The sequence below is a fragment of the Lynx canadensis genome, chromosome A2 (assembly GCF_007474595.2).
Source record: "Lynx canadensis isolate LIC74 chromosome A2, mLynCan4.pri.v2, whole genome shotgun sequence".
Lineage (NCBI taxonomy): Eukaryota > Metazoa > Chordata > Mammalia > Carnivora > Felidae > Lynx > Lynx canadensis.
The window spans coordinates 1,234,770-1,256,382 of record NC_044304.2 but is presented as its reverse complement, the minus strand read 5'-3'; the positions used below and the strand labels follow the sequence as shown (position 1 = coordinate 1,256,382).

The 21,613-nt window shown below is 66.9% G+C and overlaps 1 protein-coding gene across 5 annotated transcripts in view; it reads right to left on the bottom strand.

The window, feature by feature from the left end:
- Positions 1-21,613, bottom strand: part of DOT1L (DOT1 like histone lysine methyltransferase) — a 63,936-nt gene that overhangs the window by 4,159 nt on the left and 38,164 nt on the right. The window contains exons 9-29 of one of the 5 annotated variants that reach the window (XR_003973124.1): positions 20,089-20,168; positions 16,370-16,438; positions 15,630-15,736; positions 15,312-15,353; positions 14,328-14,438; positions 13,948-14,182; positions 13,436-13,549; positions 12,715-12,806; positions 12,298-12,399; positions 11,896-12,033; positions 11,159-11,284; positions 9,688-10,172; positions 9,362-9,497; positions 8,817-8,963; positions 7,595-7,709; positions 5,838-6,400; positions 5,395-5,597; positions 3,004-3,068; positions 1,608-2,531; positions 1,040-1,503; positions 778-841 (exon numbers count right to left, since the gene is read on the bottom strand). Coding sequence is in view for 4 of the 5 variants with exons in the window: in XM_030335761.1 (XP_030191621.1) it covers positions 324-841; positions 1,608-2,531; positions 3,004-3,068; positions 5,395-5,597; positions 5,838-6,400; positions 7,595-7,709; positions 8,817-8,963; positions 9,362-9,497; positions 9,688-10,172; positions 11,159-11,284; positions 11,896-12,033; positions 12,298-12,399; positions 12,715-12,806; positions 13,436-13,549; positions 13,948-14,182; positions 14,328-14,438; positions 15,312-15,353; positions 15,630-15,736; positions 16,370-16,438; positions 20,089-20,168 (4,372 nt within the window). In the remaining variant the exon portion in view is untranslated. Of the gene's footprint in view, positions 1-288; positions 842-863; positions 1,504-1,607; positions 2,532-3,003; positions 3,069-5,394; positions 5,598-5,837; positions 6,401-7,594; positions 7,710-8,816; positions 8,964-9,361; positions 9,498-9,687; positions 10,173-11,158; positions 11,285-11,895; positions 12,034-12,297; positions 12,400-12,714; positions 12,807-13,435; positions 13,550-13,947; positions 14,183-14,327; positions 14,439-15,311; positions 15,354-15,629; positions 15,737-16,369; positions 16,439-20,088; positions 20,169-21,613 lie in introns of those variants that run through there. The other 4 variants (XM_030335769.1, XM_030335761.1, XM_030335777.1 and 1 more) reach the window with 4 other exon arrangements.

The following is a 21,613-nucleotide window of genomic DNA, read 5'->3' as shown; positions in this document are numbered from 1 at the left end:
GGCCCGTGGGGCTTGCCCTAAAGGTCTGGGCCGGGCAACGAGAGCCGGCCACTCCCTCGAGCTCCGTGGCGGCTGCTCAGCCGTCCTGGAGGCTGGTACACACGGCCAGCCCCGGTTTCCCTGGCTTTCCCTTGCACCTCTCAGAACCGACCGTCTCCACCCGAGGCAGAACAGCCTGGGTCCCCTGGGCCCCTCCTCGGAGCCCTGCGGGCCCGTCCACTCTCTGTGGAAGGAAGGACAGACAGTTCAGGGTCTCATACGGGCCCCCTGGTTGGGCTCTAGCCTTACCTTACAGAATACGAACCGCTAGCTAAGCAAGGTCTTTATCTTGGCTTAACCCCCGCAAGGCGCGCGGCATACGGAGGCGGCATGCCAAGGGAAACCCACACGGCGGACGGCCCCGTGGAGCTGGCCTGTGGGATCACGGGCGCGGCCTGGGCCAGGGCCAGCCCGGGCAGGGGCTGGTGGTGCACCGTGAAGGAGGGGCGGGGGGCCTTGTGCGGGAGGGAGGCGAGCTTGATGGACAGAGAGGCGTTAGCAGGCTGCAGAGAGGCGGCAGAGGAGGCGGGTAAGAAAGCCTGGTTAGCCGGGAGGGACGCGAGGTTCTGCAGAAGCGCGGGCTCAGAGTTAGCCGGGAGCAGCGCGGGGGCGGGAGGCAAGGCGGCGTTAGGGGGAGGGGGCGCGGGGAGGGCAGGCTGCCCCGGTGGGGGCGGGGGCGGGGCGCCGGCCACCGCCTGCAGCGGGGTTAAGCTCAGCGTGGCGCTGCGACACGCAGCCCCGCTGCCGAAACTGGCTCCAAACGGATGAGCGGAGGCGGAAGGCACCGCGTGGTTAAAGACACCTGCAAACAGGAGAGAAAAACTCAGCTTCAACAGGGGGGCACTCTCCAGTCGGGCGAAGAGAGCGAGACATCGGGAAGCAGACAGCGGCCGCAGCTCCGCGTGCGACGCGGGGGGAGGGGGGTGGGGGGGGAGGGGGGCAAAGCAGCAAGCGGGGGGGGGGGGGGGGGGGGGGGGCGCGGGCGGCCGGTGTGACTCACCTGCGGGCGCACCTGCCCGGGGCTCCCAGCCGCAGGACGGGGTCCTGCCCGCCTGCGCCCACCACAGAGCTGGCTGGGACCCCGCGGTGGGCCCGGCCCAGCCCAGCCACGCGGCTCCTCTCCACCCCTACACGGTGCCACCACGCGGCAGGCGCCGCGGCCGCCGGCTCTCGCCCAGCGCCGGCCCCCCGCGGCCGCCCGGACCCATGGGCCGTGTCAGGTTCGACAGGTGGCCTCCACGGGGATGAGACAAAGCCCTAGTCGTGGCGCCAGCTCTCCCGAAGGTACAAGGGACACCGTCACGGCCCGAGGACCTGACACAGGCCGACTCACGCGTGGGCGCTCTGCCCACGCCACAGGCGCGTCTGCAGCTCACGAAAAGGAACGAGGTGACGGGTGCAAAGTGGACCCGAGGGGACACACGGGCACAGCCTCTCGCCCCTTAGGGGGCCCTGCAAGGGAACCTGGAAAGCAGTTGTCATTAACCCGGCGGTCCAGGAGGGCGTCGGCGACGGCGTGCGGCCCACAGGACCCGAGAGTCACACGAGAGAGACGCGCGTCCGCCTACCTCCAACTGCGCCGCCTGCCACCCCGGAGGGAAAGCTGCCCATGGCGTGCGAGTTGGTCAGTCTGGTTGCGGCGGACGAGACGTGCACCAGGCCGGCGGCCGGCACGGAGCCAAACAGGGACTGCAGCACAGACGAGCCCAGGTTGGCCTGCAGCGACATGGGGCCCAGGGCGAACTGCGGGCCGGGGGCAAATGTGCCCAGGAAGGGGCGGTGCGCCTGGGCGGAGGGGGCCGCGCTGACCACCGAGGACGCCGCCGTGGCGAGGCCCGGGCCACTGAGGAGGCCCCCGGGGGGCACGTTGGCGGCCGCAATGAAGAGGTTGTGGCCGTTCTTCAGGTCGGGCTCACGGTCCCGGCCCTTGCCCGGCTTGCCGTGCGCCAGCGAGGCCTTGTCCGGGGGCCCGCACGCCGGGGGGCCCGGCTCGCCTGCCTCCCTGCCCTTGGGGCCGCCCGCGCCGTCCAGCTGCCTCTTGTTCACAAAGGGCCCAGGCTCTGCAGCGCTGTCCTTGCCCCGGGGGGCGGGAAAGCTCAGGGGGGCGCCCAGGCCTGCCGCCTCGGGGACCTTGTGGGAGAGAGAAGCACCATCACTGAAGCTGTGTAAACTGAGGTCGGCGGCCAGGCCCCCGCTGAAGGCGAAGCCGTTGGGAGGGTTGCTGCTCGGGCTCAGCCCGCCTGCCCCCGACAGGGCACCGGGAAAGCTTTTCCTGGGGTGGGCGGCCAGCTTGGCGTCGGCCGAGCCGGGCTCCTCCAGGGGGGGCCGGAAAGCGAACAGGGAGTTCTGGCTCAGGGCGGAGCCGGCCTGCAGCGGGCTGTCGGCGCACTTGGCCAGGCCGAGGTCGGAGATGGGCGAAAAGGTAGACTTCCACTTGCTGCTGTTGGCGGGCTCGCCGGCAGGGGTCGGCTTCCTCCCAGCCAGGCCACCACCTGCCGAGGAGACGTGCAGCCCGTGAGGCACCTCCGGGGGCCGAGCGGGGCAGGAGACGAGGTGCTGGGCCTCTGAGGGGCCGGGGGCTCAGAGACACCCCTCCCACCCAAGGGAAGCGTGCCGTGGTCCATAACTAGGCCTGTTGGGGGGGCCGGGTGGTGCCGAGCAGGCCGAGGGTGGGGCGGGAGGGGAGCCGGGCACCAGAGCCTGTGCGAGAGGGGACGAGGCAGGCGTGTAAGCAAGAGAGTCAGACTCCGGCCTGGGCCAAACAGGAGGGGACGGGACTGCCGCCCGGCAGCACCGGGACCAACAGCCGTGGGGACGGCTTTCCAGGTCCCGCTGTCCACGCAGGTGGCACTCAACACTGCCCAGAGACCATTCTAGAAGCCGAGCGTCCAGGCCACGCCCTGGGGCTGAGTCACCTTCAGCCCGGGGGAGATACAGGACAGAACGGGGAGGAAAGTCACTCACCGTTTTCCAAGGTTTTCGGGGGAGATCTGCTTTCTAAGGAGATTGTCGCAATTTTTCTCTCAATTCTATCGAGAAAAACATAGGCGGCAGATGTTTGAAATCCATTTGCACGGCAGAGGGCCGTGTGTGCACGCTGCTGCCTGGGGAGGCGGGGAGGCAGGCGGCACGCAGCCCGCCTGCCCTCAGACCCCTTTACAGGCAACTGTGGCTCCCAGGCCTCTCGTGTGCCGTGCAGGACGCCGCCAGTGGCAGGCGATAGGGCCGAGGCTCAGGCACAGGGGCGCCATCTCCCGACACAGAGAGACACCCACAAGTCCCTGCTGGGGCCGTCTCGGTGTTAACTTGCCTCCCAAGCTTTGTCAAATCTCGGGGCCGGCTGTGGCTACAGGCGCTGCCTCATCTACGGCGTGTCCCCTGTGACCGGTAGCACGTGCTCACAGGAGCACCAAATCCGTATGTTCTACGTGTCAGTATCTCCAGAGCACATGCCAAGAATGCTATGACCTCCAGAAACGCAGGAAAAGTTCCAAAAGGATTTGGAAACTACTAGGTTGGACGTTCCCAACACAAAACAAAAGCACTCAAGTGCAAAATTCCTAGAAACATAACTTAGGTACGCGGAAGAGGAACAGAATGAATCACCCTAGACAAGAAACCGAAAGCACAGGCAAGAAAAGCAGGCAAAGAGGAATGGGGCTGGACCAAAATCTAACTCTGCCCTTCGATGGATACCAGCAAGAAACTGAAAAGAAAACCCAGAGAAAGGAAGAAAACGTTCAAGGATCAGATCTCTGATAAAGGATGGCGTCTAGAACACGTAAAGAACTCTGACAGTCGAACAAAAACCCACCCAACGACGCCACACACAAGGAGCACCTGGACGCACGTTTCTCCAAAGACGCACAAATGGCCAAGCAGCGCACGAGAGAACGCTCACCGTCACTGGTGATTGAAAGAGAAGGAACCCACAACTACGAAACACTGTGCCCGTAAGAATGGCTGCTACGTTAAAAAAAAAAAAAAAAAAAAAAAAAAAACAGTTGGGGCACCTGGGTGGCTCAGCTGGTCAAGCATCCGACTTCCGCTTAATCATGGTCTCACGGTCCGTGAGTTCGAGCCCCGCGTCCGGCTCTGTGCTGACAGCTCGGAGCCTGGAGCCTGCTTCGGGTTCTGTGTCTCCCTCTCTCTTCCCCTCCGCCCACTTGTGCTCTCCCTCTCTCTCCCTCTCTCTCTCTCTAAATTAACATTAAAAAAATCGTAAACAGGTAGGTAGATGACAAAACCAGAAAATAACAAGTGACGCGGAGAAACTGGCACCCTCACCCGCGGCCGGGGGACGTGAGACGAGGCAGCCACTGTGGAAAAGTCTGGAGGTTCCGCAAAAAGCTAAACAGAGTCACCGCGTGACCCAGCAATTCTACTTCTGGGTAAATGGGAAACACGATTTTTTTGGAAAACGTTTTCAAACAAAAACACGTGTGTGAAACTTCTCAGCAGCATAGCAGTCGTTAACTGAAAAGCGGCAACACCCACCCCAGGGTCCCTCCGTGGATGAAGGACAAACACGGCGTGTCCACCCACACGCCGGAATGTGACCCAGCCCCAGGGAGGAAGGACGTCCCGCCGCCTGCCACCGCGTGGACGGACCCGGAGGCCACTGTGCGCGGTGACAGGAGCCGGACACGGAAGGGCACGTCCCGCGTGACCCCATCACAGGGGGTCCCCAGAGGAGTCCCGTCCACGGAGACAGAGAGCGGACGGTGGGAGCCAGGGCTGGGGCGGGGGCAGGGAGTGACGGATGAGGGGGCTTGTTTTCGGGGTGACAACAACCTCCTCCAATTGGCACTAGCGACGTTTGCACCACTCTGAACACGCCCCCGACCCCCAGATCGCGCCCCAGAGACGTGCTGCGGGAATCTGCGCCAGTGAGACCGCCACGCACAAAAGAGAAGCCCTTCGTGACCCATCACGCCACGGGTGAAGCGTTCACCAGCAGCGCAGAGCTCGGCCTCCTCGAGCGCTTTCCTGCCGTGGCCGCCTGCGCCCCGGACGAGAAACAACAGAGCGGCCCCCACGCCGGGGCCTCCAAAGCTGGGTGGCCGGCCCTGCCCTGGACCTTGAATCTCAGGTGGGTGGGAAGGCGGCCCGGGCCCTTCACAGACAGCAACTCACCGAGCGGAGGCCAACACCCCGGAGACACTGTCCGCCCGAGGACGGCCGCTCTGGGGGACCGCGGACAGCAGCCTAGGGGTCGTGCCCCCCGTGCCCCCCAACTAATGGCAGCCGGACGCCGCCTGGCCTTCACCCGGGCCCTGCCCTGGGAGGGGCCCCACCGGATCACGAGGGCCTCTCCTCCCTCCCGCGAAAGCTGCCCTGCCTGGCCCCCCTCACCTGGTGCTGCCCGGCTCATCCTCGGAGCCCTGCTCCTCGTCCGAGGTCAGTGGGGAGTAGTGGGCCCCGTTGGTCTGGCTCAGGGGCTTCTCCTTCTTGAGGACGGGCGGCTGGTCGCTGTCCTGGTAGGGGACAGGGGAGCTCTTCAGGCTCTCAGGGGACGAAATGGCCGTGATTTCCAAAGGCTGGTTAATGTTGCTAACCTGAGGGACCAGCACAGACACAGCACGACGCCGTCAACAGGCTCCCAGAGCACCGACACCCAGGGCTGTGCTTGGGACCCTCCCACCCTGACCCGCTCCGGATCTCAGACCGGACCCTCCGGGGGAGTGCCGGGGCGAGGGGGCCGAGGCCTGGCTGTGCTCCGGGAGCCCTGCCGCCCCGGCCGGGCTGGGCACAGAACACGCCCTCCCACCCCCGCCCCCGCCCGTTCCCAGCCTTACCATGGAGTTGAGGTTCAGGGGGGACCCTGAAGACTGCGTGAAGAGGCCGGCCACGGACGGCAGGGCCCGGCGCTTGGGCGACACGCCTGAGCTCAGACCGGGGGTCCCTGCCGCCGCCCGCTTCCTTCTGCCCCGCTTGCGGCTGTCCTGCCCGTGGCCCTGGCTGCCGTCCCCACGGCCGCCCGTGGGCAGAGGGCTGGGCTTGCTGGGAGGCGACTGCTTGGTGCTGCCCCCACCGGCCGAGACGGTGAAGACGATCCTCCGCTTGGCTTCGCCCTCGGGGTCCGAGAAGCCGGCCTCGGGAGGAAGGTCCCCTTTGTTGGCGTCAGGGAGCGGACCCTGGGCGGCGCCGCCCGGGCGGGGGCTGGCGCAGAGCGGGTGGGCGGGCGAGGCTGCGCCGGAGCCGCGGGGCTGCGGCAGCAGGGGCGGGTGCTGTGGGGTGGAGCCACAGGACCCCACGCTGGCAAACAGCCCGCCTGCGCTGGGGACCTCGTCAAAGGTGCCGGGATCTGCTCCGGAAGCGAGGGGGGCTGGGCTGACGGCCACCGGGCCCGCGTAGAAGCCTGCCGGAAAAGACAGCTTCTCAGGGGAGCCCGGCGCAGAGTGGCCAAGGGGACCCGCGCGGGCGCAGCTGGTGAGGGAGCTCAGCACCCACGAACCTGCCCTACACGTGGTTCCCTCGAGCACCCGGACCAAGCTCGGCGGTGCGAGAGACGCCCGCCCAGCCCCGGGCGCCCCTGGGCTCCCGGCACTTCTGGACTGGGGGCCCGCAGCTCCGGATGCGCGCTGGCACCCCCAGGGAGCCCTTTCACGGCCCGCCCCGGGAGCCTCACCAAGCGTGGGGGAAGCCCTGAGCACGCGAACGTCTTTCGCGCAGACCGAGGCCCGGCCCCGGCGCTAGGGGCGCTGCTGTGCCAGGAACTGGAGGCAGGGCCTCCCTTCCTACAGGCCACGTGTCGGCACGGGGGCCGGCTAACTCAAGACCAGCCCGTGGGTCCAGCGGTCTGGGCGCCTGCTGCGTAAACGCTGTCGTCGGCACACACATCCCGGGCCACGCGCTCTCCAGCCACAGAGCCGCACGGGGCGGGGGGGGGGGGGGGGGCAGAGACCCAACGGACCGCGGAATGCCACCTGGCTGCTACAGAAAGTCCGTGGGGGGGGGGGCGCCTGGGTGGCTCAGTCGGTTAAGCGTCCGACTTTGGCTCAGGTCATGATCTCGCGGTCTGTGAGTTCGAGCCCCGCGTCGGGCTCTGGGCTGACAGCTCAGAGCCTGGAGCCTGTTTCAGATTCTGTGTCTCCCTCTCTCTGACCCTCCCCCGTTCATGCTCTGTCTCTCTCTGTCTCAAAAAATGAATAAACGTTAAAAAAAAAATAAAAAAAAAAAAAAAAAAAGAAAGTCCGTGGGGCCTCTGCCGGCACGTGCGGCCTCAACCACTGGCGTTCCCCGAAGGAGAACCGGCACCGGGCTAGAAACGCCCACAGCAGATTGACGAGGACGTCACCTACCGGCTGAGGCCCACCTCCCGGGCTGAAATACAGCCAGAGCGAGCACGTTCACGTCGGGAAGCCGAGGCCCGAGGGTCGCGAGCCCTGCCGAAGCCCACACGAGAAGCCCCCAACCGCCTAGAGCTGGTCGTGTTGTGTGACGACAGCCCCGATGCAACACCCCAGACCCCACGGCCGGGAGGAGGTGGGCCAGCTGGGCCACGGGGGAAGGGCCAGGGGCAGGGACTCAGGAGCAGGAGGAGCCCACCGACCTGCAGGGGCTGGGGCGAGACTTTTGCTTCCGGCGCTGTGTGCATTAGCGCCCATCTGCTTTTCAAGTGTGGACAAGGACTCTCGGGTCTGCGGCACGGGGCTGGGGGTGCTTCTCTGTGGAGAAAAAGGATGCGCTGTCAGCTGAGCCTGGGCTGGCAGGTGAAGGTCAAGAAGAGCGTCCCAGATGTAAGCCACGGGAGGTGCAAAGGGCCGGAGGCAGGGAGAACGGCAGGTAGGTGAGAGCCGGCACATAGGAGGAAAGGGACCTGCTTGGGTCTGAGCACCGTGGGCAGTCACCAGAAGGTTCTGACAAGGCGACTTGGGTTCGAAAGGATAGCTGTGGCTAACGGCAAACGTCAGGCTAGCGACGGAGGGATCAAGGAGAGACGGGACGGGCTGCAGCTATGACGTAATCAGTGATTCCACTCCTCTACGGAACGGGGCGAAGACGCCGCCCACACCAAACCTGCGCGTGCACGTTCACGGCAGCGTGATCCACAATGGCCAAAGGTGGAAACAAACGTCCACCCTCGGACAAACAGAGAAGCCAGCGTGGCCCTCCACACACGCACATGTCCCTCGGCCGCCAGCAGGAGCGAGGCGCCCACCCCCGCCGCCCCGCGGACGGACCCCGAACACGCGACGCTCAGGGAGGGAACCCGACACGAGAGGCCACGCGGGGTGGGAGTCCACCTGTGTGAATGAGCCCGTGAACGGGTACGGCTGCATAACTGAACGTGTTAAAACCACTAAAGTATGCTCTACGTGGGTGGGCCGTCCGTGACTCGTATCTCAATTAACACAAAGAAAGGCCCGCGTCACACGAGACTTTGCCATTTCTGCCACTCGCGGGGGCACACACGTGAGGCGGGAGGGCCAAAGGTGAGCCAGCAGGAGGGGAGACGGGCTGCACGCCTGTACCGAATCCAGACTTTTAGTCCCTCTCCGCCCGCGCGCGCCCCCTTTTACAAAAACAGACCTGAAACAGACACGGGAAAACGTCACCGTGAGGAGCCCCGGAATCTGGGCGTTCCAACGTCCCGGAGCAGGGCGGTCCGCTCCGAACGTACCAGCGCGCAAGCTCACAAAAGGGAACTACCAGGCCTTGCGGGAAAAAATAAAACGAGACCCCCTCTGCCTACACACCACACCCCTGCAGCACGAGGGCCCGGGCCCGTGAGAGCAGGTGGCCGGCGCCTTCCCCACCCGGCGTCCACTCACCACTTTCTCGGCACGGCTGGGCAGCACCACGCTGGCCAGAGGGATGCTGACGGGCAGCTTGCTGGGCTGCACGGTGCTGAGCGGGATGCTGACGGGCAGGCTGGTGATGGCCTCCCCGCTGCTGGCGTAGGCACGCTCCTTCAAACCCTGCAGACACACGGCCACACCCTCCTTGCTCCCGCTGACCGCTAACGCAGGGCCGCGAGCACCACCGGAAGGACACGGGGACCTCCCGCCACAGGAGAAGGCCCCTTGTCCCAGTAAACCCCCCCCCCCCCCACGGCTCCTCCCGAAATTCAGGGTCCCGCCTCCCCCCAACCTCAGGTCCCCACGCCGTGACCCACACGCTGCCCCTCACACCTGCCGCCTTCCGCTCACGAACGAAACCACCGCCCTCCTCCTCGAGCCTGCGGGCAACAGCCTCCCACAGGGGCTCAGCACCGTTTCCAGGCTCACCCCCGGCCCCCCCGAAGCCTGGCGTGGCCCAGGATGCCTGGCTCAGGATGCCTGCCGAGCGCCCCGCACAGCCCACGCCCCGCCCTCACCTTCTCGCTGCCCCTCTCCCCTGTCATCTGTAAGGCCACGGGGGATGAGGGCCGGGGGTCCTGAGGGCTCAGCTTGATGCCGTTGGCGATGCCCGGGCTCTGGTACGGAAGGCCGTTCTCCTTGGCGTGCTCGGCTCTGGAAGAAGACGCATCTCTGGTTCGTTCTCCGGGGAGCCGCCAGAGCCGGGGTTCTGCACCCAGAGCTGGCATCCCGGGCCCAGCAAACGCCCCGAATCTCTTCTGAACCTCTGGGGTCTCACCCTAAGAACCCCAAGGTGGCCCCAGGGCACCAGAGCAGGGCTGGCGCGTGCCACGCGCAGACTCACCGCGGGTGCAGCTCCCCGGCCGCCGTCTTGCCGCCGGCCGCGTGGTCCTGGCTGAGGTGCCGCCTCAGCACCAGCTTGGCCGGGGACAGCCTGGTGTAGTCCGGCAAGGCCAGGCCAGACACCTTCTCGAGCCTTGGCCGGCTGCCGTGGCTGGGGGTGCAGGGCACCACCTCCTGGTCCAGCGGGGAGGCCAGGTACTGGGGGGTGTTCTGCTTGGACGGGGGCCGGCTCAGCGCACCGCAGAGCTCGTAGCTGGCCGCGTGGCCGTTCATGGAGAGTTCCGGGCTGGCGCTGCTGAAGTGCGGCAGGGAGAACCTAGAGCAGTCCAGGTCGAGGTGCAGCCGGCCGGGGTCCGCCTCCGGCTCTCGGCCCAGGGCGCCTTTCCCGCGCAGGTGCGCCGACAGGGCGTCGTCGGGCGGCACGCAGGACTTGAGCTGCAGAAGCTCTTGCTGCCGCTGGCTCTTCTCCAGCTCCACGATGCTGATCTGCAAGGGGAGGGGGGGGTCAGGCCTGCCGCCGCCACCGGCCTGGGGACCGGCCGGCCGGGCCGCGCCCAGCAAGGCACCCGAGGGACGGGCCCGGGAAGGCGGGAAGGACGCGGGCCGGCTTTGTGGGTGACGGAGAAGCCAGCGCCGCCGGCCACCCCGCACGGGTCGAGAGGCTCCGGGGCGTCCAGAGCAGCTCTGCCGACGCGCACTTGAGGGAAAGGGGACGGGACGGGGCGGCCCCGTCTGTGAAGGAGGCTACGGGCGCTCCGTCCGCGAGGAGCCCTCCCGCCGCGCTCCCTCTCGGTCACTGGGGACACGAGACGCCCCCTCTGAGGCCTCTCTGTTCTTTTCCCCGTAAGGAAAGCACCTTGCTCTTTACTACGCGGAAGGGTCAGCGCCCAGCAGCTCCTCCTGCTGGTGTGTCTGTGGAAAGAGGGCCCGGCCCGGCCGACAGGGTCGGCAGGCCTCTTCTCTGTGCCACGTGCTGCTGGCTCAGCAGGAGGGGACGCCTGGGCCACAACCCTTCAGAGAGCACAACTGGTCGTGGGGTCACCCGGTCAGCCAGCAGCCGAGGAACGTGAGGACACGCGGGCCCCTCTGCTCCCCCTTCCTTCTCGCCCTGTGTCCCCGCTGACCTGGACGCACACGTCACCGTCCTCAGCGAGCAGCGCAAGCTCTGCGGCGGGGTGCGCGAGCACTGCCCTCCCCGGGGGCCGCTTCGGCACCCACCCCCAGGTGGGTAGGGGCGCCGAGGGAATCCCAGATTTCTAATGGAACCCGAGCCGCCCCGGGAGCAAGTGGGGCCCCTCGGACGCCAAGCCCGGCGCCCCGCCCCCGCCCCGGGGGCCAAGATGGGGCATCAGGGCCGCCGTCACTGCAGCGACGCAACCCATATCCTGTCCTCGGGAGCAGGGTGGTTTCGGGGGGCTGGCGGGGGGCACTTCCCGCGTTCGCGATGCGTCAAAGCCCAGAGGGGCCCCCACCTGCAGCTCCAGGCAGTGCCTCTGCTTCTCGGAGATCTGGCTCCTCAGGGCCTGCTTCTCCTTCAGCAGGTTCTCCAGCGACAGCGTGGACCAGTCCAGTTTCAACTCCTCACACCGAGCCTTGAGCTGCGGGGACGGGGAGGCCGCAGTCGTGAGCCCGCGGGGAGGGCGGGGTGGGCGCAGGTCCGGCCGGCACAGGGCAGACACCGGACAGGTGTCCCTGAGGGCCTGCAGGCCCAGAGAAGGGACCCGCTAAGGGAAGGTGAGGCTGAGAAGGCAGCCCAAGGGGGAGACCGGGGTCCCCTGTAGGAACACCCAAGGGGGACAAGAGGAGGGTCCTCAGGGCCGAACGGGGAGGCCCCGTGAGAAGTGGCGCTCTGCCCGTCCAGCAACGTGCCGTGGGCCCCGTGGGAGCGAGGTCCCGAGAGACCTGCGCCCTAGCCCTAGGGGCGCGTTCGGGAGCCCAGCATGGGTGGCAGAAACGCGAAAGCCTGGGCCACCCACAAAGCCCCGCTGGCTCCCGCGTCCTTTGAGAGCCCAGGAAGGGACCTCAGTGCTCCCAGAATGAGAGCCGGACTGGAGTCGGGTGGGGGGGGGGCCTGGGAAGCCCATCCTCGGGAAGGACGCCGGGCCCCACGAGCGCCCTGTCGTCCTGCCTGTGCAGGGGGCACGCAGGATGGCCGTGTCCAGGCCCCTCCCCCCACCCCGTGTGCCCCAGAAGGCCGCCCCCCGCCCACCAGCTGCAGGCTCTGGCTCCTCAGCTCCCTGTTGTCCTCCTGCAGCTGCTCTGTCTGCTCCCTCAGCTGCTGGTTGTGGGCCGAGATCTCCTTCTGCGCCTGAATCAGGTCGTTGTAGGTCAGCGCCTTCACCCCCAGCTGTGGACACACGGCAGCACGGGCGGGCTTTCACGCGGGGGCGCGCCACGGCGGGCAAGGGGTGGGGCCGGTGAGGAGGGGGCCGGGGGGCGGCCGCCCGGGAAAGGGGCGCGAGCCCTCCCACGTTCCGGAACCCGCCGTCAGAACAGGTGAAAGGTCAAAACCCCAGGAAGGAGAAGATCCTTCCAGATCTCCACTCCCTGGGCCGCGCCCCGGCCCGCACGCTGCCCGCCCAGGGTGGTGATGCGGTCTCGGCACCCCTACCTCATCCAGTTTCTGCTGGAAGAGCCTCTTGATCTCCTCTTTCTGGGCCTGGCAGTGGCCGAACAGCTGCTGTGCGGCCCCCAGCAGCCGGGCGTTCTTCTCCTGCAGGGGCGCAGCACGGTGACGGGAGGCCCCGTCCCCCCACGCCCCTTCCCACGGCGGGACATGCCCCGGCCCAGAAGGCCGACGACCCTTGGCCCATCTCAGTGGTCGAGAGCATCGCTGCTCGGTGAGGAGCAACGTCCCGCAGCCTCTCCAGACCCTGCGGGGGCAGGTGACTGGGCCTGCGGAGACCGTCACTGCTCCTACGGCGTGGGAGCCCCTGCCGGGTTATGCCTCCGGGCCCAGGACAGCCCGGCAGCGCTCGGGACCCAGGGGGCAGAACCGCTCCGTGAGGGTGCCCAGGGCAGGGCTCACCTTCTCCTGGTCCAGCAGCTGCTGAAGGCTGGCCTTGTACTGGGCGGTCTTGGTGTAGGCCAAGAACTGCAGGTACTGAATCTTGAAGGATTCTAGGAGGAAGCGAGATGACTTCACTGCAGACGTGACCCCGTGGGGCCCTTCAGAAGCCGGTGTGGGAGGGCGTGGCCGCCGTCCCCAGAGGCTGCTGGAGGTCACCTCCTGCCATCAGGCCAGGGCCCTCGGTGCCCCCTGGAGCCCCTCGTGGCTCCTGCCACCGCTCCCCGGTGTCGTCCTCCCCGCAAGGCCGTGTTACTGAATCTGCCGGTTTTTTGGTGAACACGGGCTACTGATGTTGAACCGAGGGAACCGGCGACGCCCGAAGCACGGAAGGGGTTTCCTTCGCCTGATGTTTAGACGAGCAACAGGTCTACCCGGCCTAGCATCGTGAGCGCGTGCGTAGACGGGGCCTCCCCCACCCACTGCCGTAGATACGGCCCGGACTGTTCTCTGGGGAGCACCGCGCGGCACCCTGGGCCCCGCCCCCTCGATACCAGAAGCACCGCAGTCCAGACAGCCACGGACGCCCCCCCAGAAATGGCCCCACATGCCCTGGGGCGGAGCCCCGACCTCAGGCGACCAGGGGGCCGGGCCGACCCAAGGCCCAGGTGCCACCTGGCGGCACTGAGCCTGAGGCCCGGGGCGCCCAGCGTGGGGGCCTGCGGGCCAGGCCGCGGCTCACCTAGCAGCTTCTGCAGTGCGGGCGGGGTGGCTGCCAGCAGCGGCCGGTCGGGGGCGTGCCGCTGCACGCAGGGAGGTAGCTGATAGAAGGGGCTATGAGGTGACCTGTACGCATCTGCGGGGAGAAGCAGATTCACGCGTCAGCGGCAGACTGACGCTCCCGGGGCCCGGCCAGTCCGTTCCACGGAACTGCCAGGTCTTTGTAAAGACACGACCGAACGCGGTCGGCCAAGGACGCTGGCAGACACGACATCCCGGCAGTTCCGGAAGCAGAGACGCGTCCCCTCGCGGCCGAAGAAATCCCAGCTCTTCACCAGAGCCTGGGTCGGCAGGATGCTGGCAAGGCCCGGAGCGGGACCCGCTCCGGGGCGGGGCGCCCGGGCGTAGACAGGCCCGGGGGACGCCCCAGTGCGTCTGCGGCACCGAGCCGCTCGGCGCACGAGCCGTCACCGCGGCCTGAGCCCCGAGGTGGAGAGGTGAGGGGGGCTGTGGGCCCGCTCGCGGCCGACTCACCCTGTGGCGAGGGCGCCGCCGTCTGCGACGAGGCCGGGGCGTGCAGGAGGTCCAGTGCAGTTTGGCTCTTCCGGGGCTTGCGCTCGGGGTTGGCAGCGCTCATCTTCTTGGGGCGCCCGCGCTTCCTGCCGGCCATTTTCCGCCCCTTCTTGTTCAGCTTCTTCTTCCGGGCTTTGGAGGGGGACGGCTTTTTGATGGCGGTCGTCCCAGCCTTCTCTTCCTCGGCACCGGAATCCTAGCGGACAGCGGGCAGCGGGACGTCAAGGGGACGCGATGCCCTCGTCGGGGACGCGCGTTCCCGGTAAGTCACGGGAGCCGCCCTCCACGGAGCACGGGGGGGGGGGGGGGGGCCGGGTGCAGGGCGTGCGGCGAGCGCTCACCACGGGGGTGTCCGCGGCCACGGCGGCCTTGCTCTCGGGCACCTTGGTGGGAGTGGTCGTGTTGCTCTTGTTCTCTCGCTGCTGCCGGCGCCGAGCCGCCTCTTGCTCCTCCTGGAAAGCAAGCGGTGGGCGTTCGCGGATGCGCGGGCTCGGCCGGGCCCTCCTGCACGGCTCGCGGTGCGCCACCAGCACAGGCGGGGAAACCGAGGCACAGCGGAGCCCGAGAGTGCAGCCCCCCTCCCCCCTCCCCCCTCTAGGCAGACCGTGCGGACCGTGGGGCAGAGGAGCCGCCCGACCGTCCTCTCCCTCCCGTGGGCGGCGAGCTCTGCCACACCGCCACACCGAGAGAGGCCTGTGCCCGAGGGCAGACGCTGCCGCCGGCCTGGGCTCCCGGCAACACCCCGGCGGGCCGGCAGCTGCAGGGCTGTGGGCACGGGTGCCCGGCTACGGTGGGAAGGACACGGGGCCCCAGGTGGCAGGAGCTGGCCGTCTGACAGGCCTCTCTTGCACACGGACTTGTCTGAGTCTCCAGAAAGAAAGAAAAGCTCTCGGACAGACGTACGGAACAAACGGACAGCGGCCACGAGGCCGCAGCGGGGAGGGCGTGAGCACTGGGAGGAATGCAGGACCCAGGCGGCCGGCGCAGTCAGGACCCAGGCTGGCGCCCCGCCGCGGGGGCGGCCGCTCTGCCCTCGGATGGCGACTCACGCCGGGACAGCACGAGGGCCGCTCGCCGCCCTTCAGCACAAATGCCCGCGTCACCAAAGCCCACTTCAGAGACCCGCTCAACCCGCTGCCGAAACGCGCGTAAGAACCGTGGCCCAGCTGCGGCCGTTAAGGACGAGGCGGGTGTGCGCGGGCAGGGCCGTGACCCAGACCCCGTCACACAGACCAGCGCCTGCGCGTGTGTGGCCACTTGCAACCCGCACGCCCCAACAGGCAGCACACACACGCTGTTCAGGCGAGGGAAGAACACAGACTTACCCTGAGTTTTGGGTTTTTCAGACTAGAAAAATAGTTTTCAAGCTAAAAATACAAAAAGGAAAGGAAAACTCTTATTAGAAGTCAGCCCCAACCCTTTCAGGACGAAAGCAACGTCCCGGATGCACAGCCAGCGGGCGCTCTCGGGAGGGTGGCACAGAGTCCCCCAGGCGGACGTCTGTAGGGGCCGACCCGATCCGGGCTCCCAGCGTGTGGGGCCCGACCCTGTCACGAGCCACCCGGGACAAGGCCCACCCCACACAAGGGCTGGGGCCGTGGAGAGCGCCGGGCCCCCCCACCCCGCACGCGTGGGGCACTCACTATGGTGCGGTCGATGGTGTGCAGGTAGTAGGAGACTGGCTTCCCCGTCCAGGACACAGAGCCCTTCAGGGGCGAGAGCTCCACGACGCGCATGATGGTGCCGATGTCTGCGCACAGAGGGCTGCGGTTAGGGCCCCTCCTGCGCCCGAGGGGTGAGCGGGGTGTGTGTGTGGGTGGGGGGAGGCTCTGCACGGTTTTGTGGGGACTCCCTCCCTCCTCACAAGAGACAGGTGGGGGGCCAGGTGAGGTGCTCGCATCAGTCCCACTCCCCCGAGGGGCTTGTCCAAGGAGAATGGCGACAAGCCCCCGTGGGGTCGGAGACCACTTAGAGGGCGAATGAAAAGCAACGTGGCTACAGGAGCCCCCAGCAGCACACAAGAGGTCATGAGCCCCGGGGCCCATGTGGCTTGGCCCAGGGGCCTGAGGTGCAGCCCATGCTATGCAGGACAGCCACCTCTGTGACAGACCCCTCCCTGAGTTCTCCTGACCTGTCCCGCCTGCGACACCCACCTGGGGCCACTCTGCCCCCAGGGGACACAGGGCAGGTCTGGGGACGTCTGTGGTCATCACAACCAGGGCAGTCCTGGCATGGGGTGGGGGCGGGGGCCGGGCAGGGGAGGAATGCCCCCAGGGGGCGGTCTGCCCCGACGTGAGCAGTGCCGGGGGACAGACCCTATGCTGACACAGCCAGATGCCGGAAATCACAGATCTTAATACTTCAGCAACCAAGAACTTCTTACCGCTCAAGTTTCTGCTGTTTATTCTGAAGTTCAGAGGCGCAAAGGGCTTCGAGGACACAATTCTGCCGCCTGAAACACAAACCTAGTTACTGCCGTTCGTGGGGAAGCACCTGCACGCACACAAATGAGAGGGAGACAGACGTCAGGGGAGTAAGGGGAAGCCGCAGGAGGAGCGGGGACAGCGACCGTGTGCACAGCAGCAGGACGGAGTCCCGTCCGCCTCCTACGAGGAAGAGCAGGACCAGGTGCCGCCTCCCAGCTTAACCCTGTCCCGCCAGCTGCTCTCCTGTGACAACGGTCCAAGGCCCCACGGTGCTGACCTCGGACCCAAAGGTCCCAGCTGGGGGCTCACCCATCTGTGAGGACAGACCGGGCGGGGGTGAGGACGGTGACTTGGCACGCCACCCCCCGCCCCCCACGGTCTGCGTGCTTGTGGGACGCGTCCCGCAATCGACAGCCAAGGCAAAGCCCTAGAGCCCCAAATGCAGCACCGGGCCGCGTCGGCGGGGCAGCCACACGGGCCGCATCATCCCCAGTGTGCGGAGTTCTAAGGAGAGAGGACTCACAGAGGAATCCGCGGGCTCAGGAGGGAGTCCGCGGCGCGTGCGTGACAAACACCGCGAACAAACACACGCGCTCCCAGAAGCCACGCTTCTCCGTATGAGGGAAAAAAGAGCCAGTCGGAGAAGTCAAGGAAAACAATAAGGTCACGTTCAAATTGGAAAAGTCCCGGGGCACCTGGGTGGTCGGTGGGCTGAGCGTCCAACTCTTGATTTTTGGCTAAGGTTATGACCTCACGGTTCATGGGACTGAGCCCCTCGTCAAGCTCCGCGCTGACAGCACACAGCCCGCTGGGGATTCTCTCTCTGCCCCTCCCCTGCTTGTGCACCCTCCCTCCTCTCTATCAACGAATCAGTCAATTGGAAAACTCCCTTTGCGTGCAGTTCGACACACGCACACAGACACAGATGCACACGGGCACAAACACGCCAGCCCGCCATGACCCCCGGCGCCGGGAGCACCCACTGCCCCCGGTCCTGAGAACCGGGCCCCTGGGAGCAGGGGGTGACGGGCCAGGGGCGAAGTCAGGGGGCGGACGTGTCGTGCCAGGGGGGTCGCATCAGAGGTCTCGCAGCCAGGGGCCGAACAGAGCCCCGTGGGACGCTGGGAACCCAGGGCGCCTCTGAGAGCGTGGTGCCAAGCGGGATAAACGCCGGGTCCACGGGTGCTCCCGCTAGGAGCCCGGCACCCCGCGCTGCCCACTCGGCAACAGCCGGTGCCGCGAGGGCCCGGGAGGAGGTCACAGCCGGCAGCTGGGACCGCAGGGCTCGGCAGGCAGCCCTCCCACGGGAAAGCACGATGCAGAGACCCGGAGAGCAATGCCGCGCGGGACGGCGAGCCCGAGTGCCCGGCAGGCGTCCCCGACGAGCAGGGAGGAGATGTGTTGGAGCCAAAGCCCGCGAGGCCCCTGGCCAGGGCAGGGTGGTGGGAAGGCAAGCTCTCGGGTGGGCAGCAGGCGGAGGGGCTCCCCGGTCCGTCCCGGGGCAGGTGCACAGCTCGGTCCCTACCCTGGGACAGCCACCGCTCACTCTTCCAAAATGACCAAGAGACACACGTGTGCACGACCCGTGGCCGTCGGTGCTGAAGACAGCCGGCAACCGCCTGTGTCTACGCAGAGCGACCCTCTCACGAGCTCAAAACCTTCTATCACGAGACACAGGGGACCCAATCCCGTTCCTCTCTAACAACAGGGGTGAAGAGGGCACCCGGGGCCTTCTTACAGCTAGGGACAGGACCCAGGTGGGAGGGGCAGGGAAGGTGCCACTCCCTGGCTGGGAGCACTGAGGTCACATGCAGGCCATCTGGGAGTCTAGAAAGTTCTTGTAGCTTTAGGAACTGCAGTGACCGGCTAAGAATGAGGGCACTTCCTGAGGCTTCCCGTCCAGGCCCCGGGTGGGCCGACAGTGTGAGGACGGCATACACAACCTCACGGTACAGCCACAGCTCACGGCCCACTTCCCCCACCAGGGCACACCCCACCAGGCGCCCGCAGGCCAGTCGTGCTCATGCCCGGAGGACCCGGAGAAGGACGAGCGCCTGAGGTCAGAGCTCTAACGAGGACGAGGACAGCAGCAGCCCCTGGCCCCCACCCGGAGCCCGGCCGCCGTGCACCCTGGGCGCTTGTGGGGAGGGGAGTCCCGAGCTAGGGTCTGAGCACTTGGCTGCAGACCGGACCCACGAGCGGTGGGCTCCTCTCTCCTGAAACACCGTGCACGACGGCCAAGGACGCGGGGCTCAGCGCGTCACAGGGCTCGGCCCAACTGACTGGACTTTCTCCACGGGGAGAAACAGGTACGACCTCGACTCTTGGGTCAGTGAGGACGGATGAGAAACAGGCAGGAGGCTGCACACCGAGGAGAGCAAACGGCCAGGCGGCATGGCCCCCGTCCACGGAGACAGACAGGAGGACCCGCCGTGGCCCACGGGGTGCCCAGGGCAACCTACAGCCCACAAGCGTGCTGGCGTTTCTACCTCCCTCCGGGAGCTCGCCGGGTTCTCTCTCCCACGCTCCGAGTCCGAGCACAACATGCTGTGTGGCCCACCGGCACTTACAAAGGCCGAGTTGGTATCCAAACAAACTAGCCGACTCCCACCTATTGAGAAGATTCTACACGGGATGTTCTCGTCCGTCTGACATTCCAAGCACACCAGGAAACCCCTGGCACGGCGAAGGGAGAGGAGACACCTAACCTGGGCCACCTGCGGCCTGAGCGGGCCCTGACCCCACTCCCGGGGCCAGAAGCCAAGAGCCAGAGGGAGCCTCCTTCCCTCGTCCCGCAGCCACAGAGGGTGTGCGGGGGGGGGGGGGGCACGCGGCCCCATGGCACAGGCACCTCGGGCCGCCACTCAGGACGGCCGTTCCCAGGTGCTCCCCCAGAGGGAGCGGCTGGCTGTGCCAGGCCGTGAAGCGACCATGAGGCTGCCAAGAGGCTGCACCTCGGCACGCGGCCTTGACTCTCAGCTTGCCGAGATTTAGAAAACACACACTCTTCCCCAGGTGGCTCAGGCCGGACACAGTGGAGGGCCTCACACGCCACCAAAGCACCAACACAGCTGCAAACCGAGAAGCCTTCACGGGCACGAGGGAAACACGACCCCAGGCGCACGTCTGGCTTGAGAACAAGAGTGCGGGCTCCCAGGCTCCTCCGCTGCCCCCCCCCCCCACAGCCGTGCCAAGCAGCTGTGGCCGCGACTCGGAGCCTCACACACAGCGAAGGGGCCGTCCCTCCTCCCCACCCCGGGAACGGAAGGCGGAGGCGGCCGGGCGGCGATGGGCCCAGACACAGGGAAAACCCAGGAAGAGCAAAGGGGCCAGTCTGGACGGCCCCGGTGCCCTCACCACCCCCAGGTTAGGGCCAGCAGATAAAATGGGGACGCCAGTCAAATCTGAGTTTCAGGCACGGACCGAGCGATCCTGCAGCAGAAGCGGGGACATCCTCGTACAGAGAAGTCATTCGGTGTCTACGCGAAACGGGAACGTAACCGCACGGCCTGGGGCCCGCTCGTCAGTCTGGCCGCCCACCCGGGTCCCTTCAGCGGAACCCCGCTCCCGAGGCTGACGGACAGGGGCAAGGGCTCCGAGCCCCGCAACCGGTGCCAGATCCACAGACAGACCGGGCGCGGGGCGACGCAGGGCAGGGTTACGGGGAGCGCGTTACCTTCCTTCATGTTCGCAAACCGCTCCTTCAGCTGGTGATCCACCTCAGGACCAAAGGCAAAGTTATTCACAAATATAACACTGCAAAATAATGTTCCAGTTGAGTACAACGAAGGCTCCATCCGCGCACGCGCACAGCACTCCGGGGCATACCATGCCACGGCCTCCTCCGCCAGCGCCCCAGCCCGGGGGGGGGGGGGGGGGGGGGGGGGTGCGACCGGGGCCCGCGGGCCAGGACGCTGAGCCCGGCTCGCTGCTGGCTCGACAACCAGGCTGCCCGCTTCCCAGGAGGAAAGGTGGACACCTGCTCGCCGGGAGGAGGCCCCTGGGGCCGAAACAGGACCGCAGAGATGTCCCCTGGGGACAGAGACGTGAGGACACCGAGGCAGCAGGAGAGGACCCGTGGGACCAGAAGCGAAGTCGTCCCCAGGGAGGGTGTGGCTCGTCCCTTCTCCGTTCTCCCTCGCGCCTGGCCCGGACACGCCGCCCCACGCCCGCCCAGGCCCGGCTCTCGCCCACGAGAGGAACTCTGACGGCCGCGCTCTACGAGAAGCACGCCGCTGGCTCATCTGAGCCCACGAGTAACCCGGCTCTGTGCGCGGTCGTGCGGCTCCTGTCTCCCCACCTAAGGGCCTCCAGGTAAAAACTACGCCACAGCGAGAACTAGGCACAGCCACCAGAACTGCGGACAGGGAGTTCACCTCCTCACCGGAACGTGACGGAAGTCAGAGAGAGGGCCGATGGCCGTCCCCTCGCTGCTCCATTTAAGTCTTGATAGTTTAAAATTAAAAAGTCTGGAAACCTGGGGCGCCTGTGTGGCTCAGTCGGTTTAGCGTCTGACTTTGGCTCAGGTCGTGATCTCACGGTTCATGAGCCCCGCGTCGGGCTCTGTGCTGACAGCTCTGTCCCCCTCTCTCTGCCCCTCCCCTGCTTACACTCTCCCGAAAAATAAATATTAAAAAAAAAAAAAAAAGCCTGGAAACCGTCACTGCACCCAGTAACAGAATGGTCCTGGGGAGCCTGAGCAGGGCGAGAACAGACAGCGCACCCAACAGGCATTAGAGACGCAGAAGCGCCCAGTGTGCCCCCCCCCACGGCGCCGCATGGAAGGAGGGCGGGTGGGACTTTAGGCCGGGGCACAGGCGTCCCTGGGGGCTGAGAGACCGAGCCCCGACGAGAGAGCTGGGTGCGATAAGCCCTGACTTGAAGAAGGGTGCTCTGAAGGCAGCCACCCTCTCATGTCTCGGAAGCCACCAGAAGCTCACTGAGGCCAGGCAAAGCAGGGGCGGACGCCCTAAAGATAAGGGGGCTGCTGGGGAGGGGGCCCAGAAGCAGAGCGCCTGGGGCACGTCAGGGGGTGCTCTCCGGGCCCAAGGCCCATCCTGCTCTCCCACAGGACCAGGGGCGGCGAGGCCCAGGGGGGCGGTGTGCTCGCCATGAGCTCTCACATCGCCAGCGCAACCAGAGACGGGACCCCTGGGCCTGGATGCTGCTAGCCAGCTCTCGGTGGCGATGGGGCTTCCTCT